Here is a 1,717-nt window from a genome sequence, read left to right as displayed (position 1 = left end):
TATAACACAGACCACGCCCCTTTTAGCTGACCACGCCCCCTGTACCTGTCTGGCCAATAGCAGATGCTCTATAACACAGACCACGCCCCTTTTCCCCTGACCACGCCCCTTTTTGCATGTCTGGCCAATAGCAGGTGCTCTAGAACACAAACCACGCCCCTTTTTTGCTGACCACGCCCCTTTTACCTGTCTGGCCAATAGCAGGTGCTCCCGGGTCTGGGGCATTTGTCCGTCTGTCGCTGCCACGACCAGAATGGCCCCGTCCAGGGGGGCCGTGCCCGTGATCATGTTCTGGGGAAAAAACAGGCAAAATTGGGAAAAATGATAAAAACGGGGAAAAACGACAAAAATCGGGAAAAAATGACCCAAAACCGGGGAAAATCCACCCAAAACCCACCCCAAAATCAGCCCAAATCCCCCCCAGAATGGCCCCGTCCAGGGGGGCCGTGCCCGGGATCATGTTCTGGGGCAAAAACAGGCAAAATTGGGAAAAACAACCAAAATGGGACTTTTTGAAGGTTTTTTTATGGGATTTCTTGGGTTTTTACGGGATTTTTTGGGGGCTCTTTTATGGGATTTTTTGGAGTTTTTATGGGATTTTTTTGGGGGTTTTTTAATGGGATTTTTCGTGGGTTTTTTATGCGATTTTTTGAGGGTTTTTTTAAGGGATTTCTTGGGTTTTTATGGGATTTTTGGGAGGATTTTTTACGGGATTTTTCAGACTTTCAATGGGATTTCTATAGGTTTTTTTGGGGGTCTTTTTCATAGCATTTTTAAAAATTTTTATGGGATTTTCCAGGGCTTTTTTAATGGGATTTTTCAGAGTTTTTAAGGGACTTTTGGGGGGTTTTTTAATGGGATTATTTGGGGGTTTTTTAACGGGATTTTCTGCAGCTTCTATGGCATTTTCTGGGTTTTTTTTAATGGCGTTTATATGGGACTTTTGGGGAGTTTTTATGGGATTTTTTTGGGTTTTTTTATGCGATTTTTTGGGGGTTTTTTATAATTCAGTTTTTTGGTGCTTCTTTATGGGATTTTTTGGGGTTTTTATGGGACTTTTTGAGAGTCTCTTAATGGGATTTTCTGGAGTTTCTATGGAACTTTTTTTGTTGGATTTTTTTTGGGGTTTTATGGTTTTTTTTGTTTTGTTTTTATGGGATTTTTGGGGTCGGGGAGTTCCGGGCTGGTTTTTTATGGGGGTTTTTTTTGGGGTGCAGAGTTTTGGGGTGCCCCCACCTTGACATAATCTGCATGTCCCGGGCAGTCTGTGTGTGCATAGTGCCTGTTTGGGGTCCCTGATTTGGGGTTTTTTATGGGATTTCTTGGGTTTTTAATGGGATTTTTTGTTTTTTCTAACGCAGTTTTTAAAAATTTTTAAGGGATTTTTTGAAAGTTTTTTACAGGGTTTTTCACAGTTTTTACAGAATTTTTGGGGGGGTTTTAAACGGGATTTTTTCGTAGCTTTTATGGGACTTTTTAAGGGTTTTTTATTGGATTTTTTGGGTTTTTTTACTGGATTTTTTGGGGTTTTTTTATGGTGCTTTCATGGAATTTTTCGCAGTTCTTACAGGATTTTTTGAGAGTCTTTTAATGGGGTTTTCCGGAGTTTCTATGGGATTTTTTTATTGGATTTTTGGGGAGGTTTTTATTGCATTTTTTGGATTCTTTTTCGGGTTTTTTATGGGATTTTTGGGGTTTTTGAGCCCCGAGCCCCCCC

General features: G+C 40.9%; 1 protein-coding gene across 1 annotated transcript in view; it reads right to left on the bottom strand.

Moving 5' to 3' along the window:
- Positions 1-31: 31 nt before the first annotated feature.
- Positions 32-1,717, bottom strand: part of TUFM (Tu translation elongation factor, mitochondrial) — a gene marked incomplete at both ends in the record, with an annotated part of 3,248 nt that continues 1,562 nt past the window's right edge. Inside the window, one exon of the mRNA XM_027707428.1 lies at positions 32-291. Within this exon, the coding sequence (XP_027563229.1) occupies positions 32-291 (260 nt within the window). The remainder of the gene's footprint in view (positions 292-1,717) is intronic.

Source organism: Neopelma chrysocephalum, unplaced genomic scaffold, assembly GCF_003984885.1.
Source record: "Neopelma chrysocephalum unplaced genomic scaffold, ASM398488v2 Primary Assembly neopelma1_93009, whole genome shotgun sequence".
NCBI classification, from domain to species: domain Eukaryota; kingdom Metazoa; phylum Chordata; class Aves; order Passeriformes; family Pipridae; genus Neopelma; species Neopelma chrysocephalum.
The sequence above is the reverse complement of the archived record's forward strand: the minus strand, read 5'-3'. Positions and strand labels throughout refer to the sequence as shown.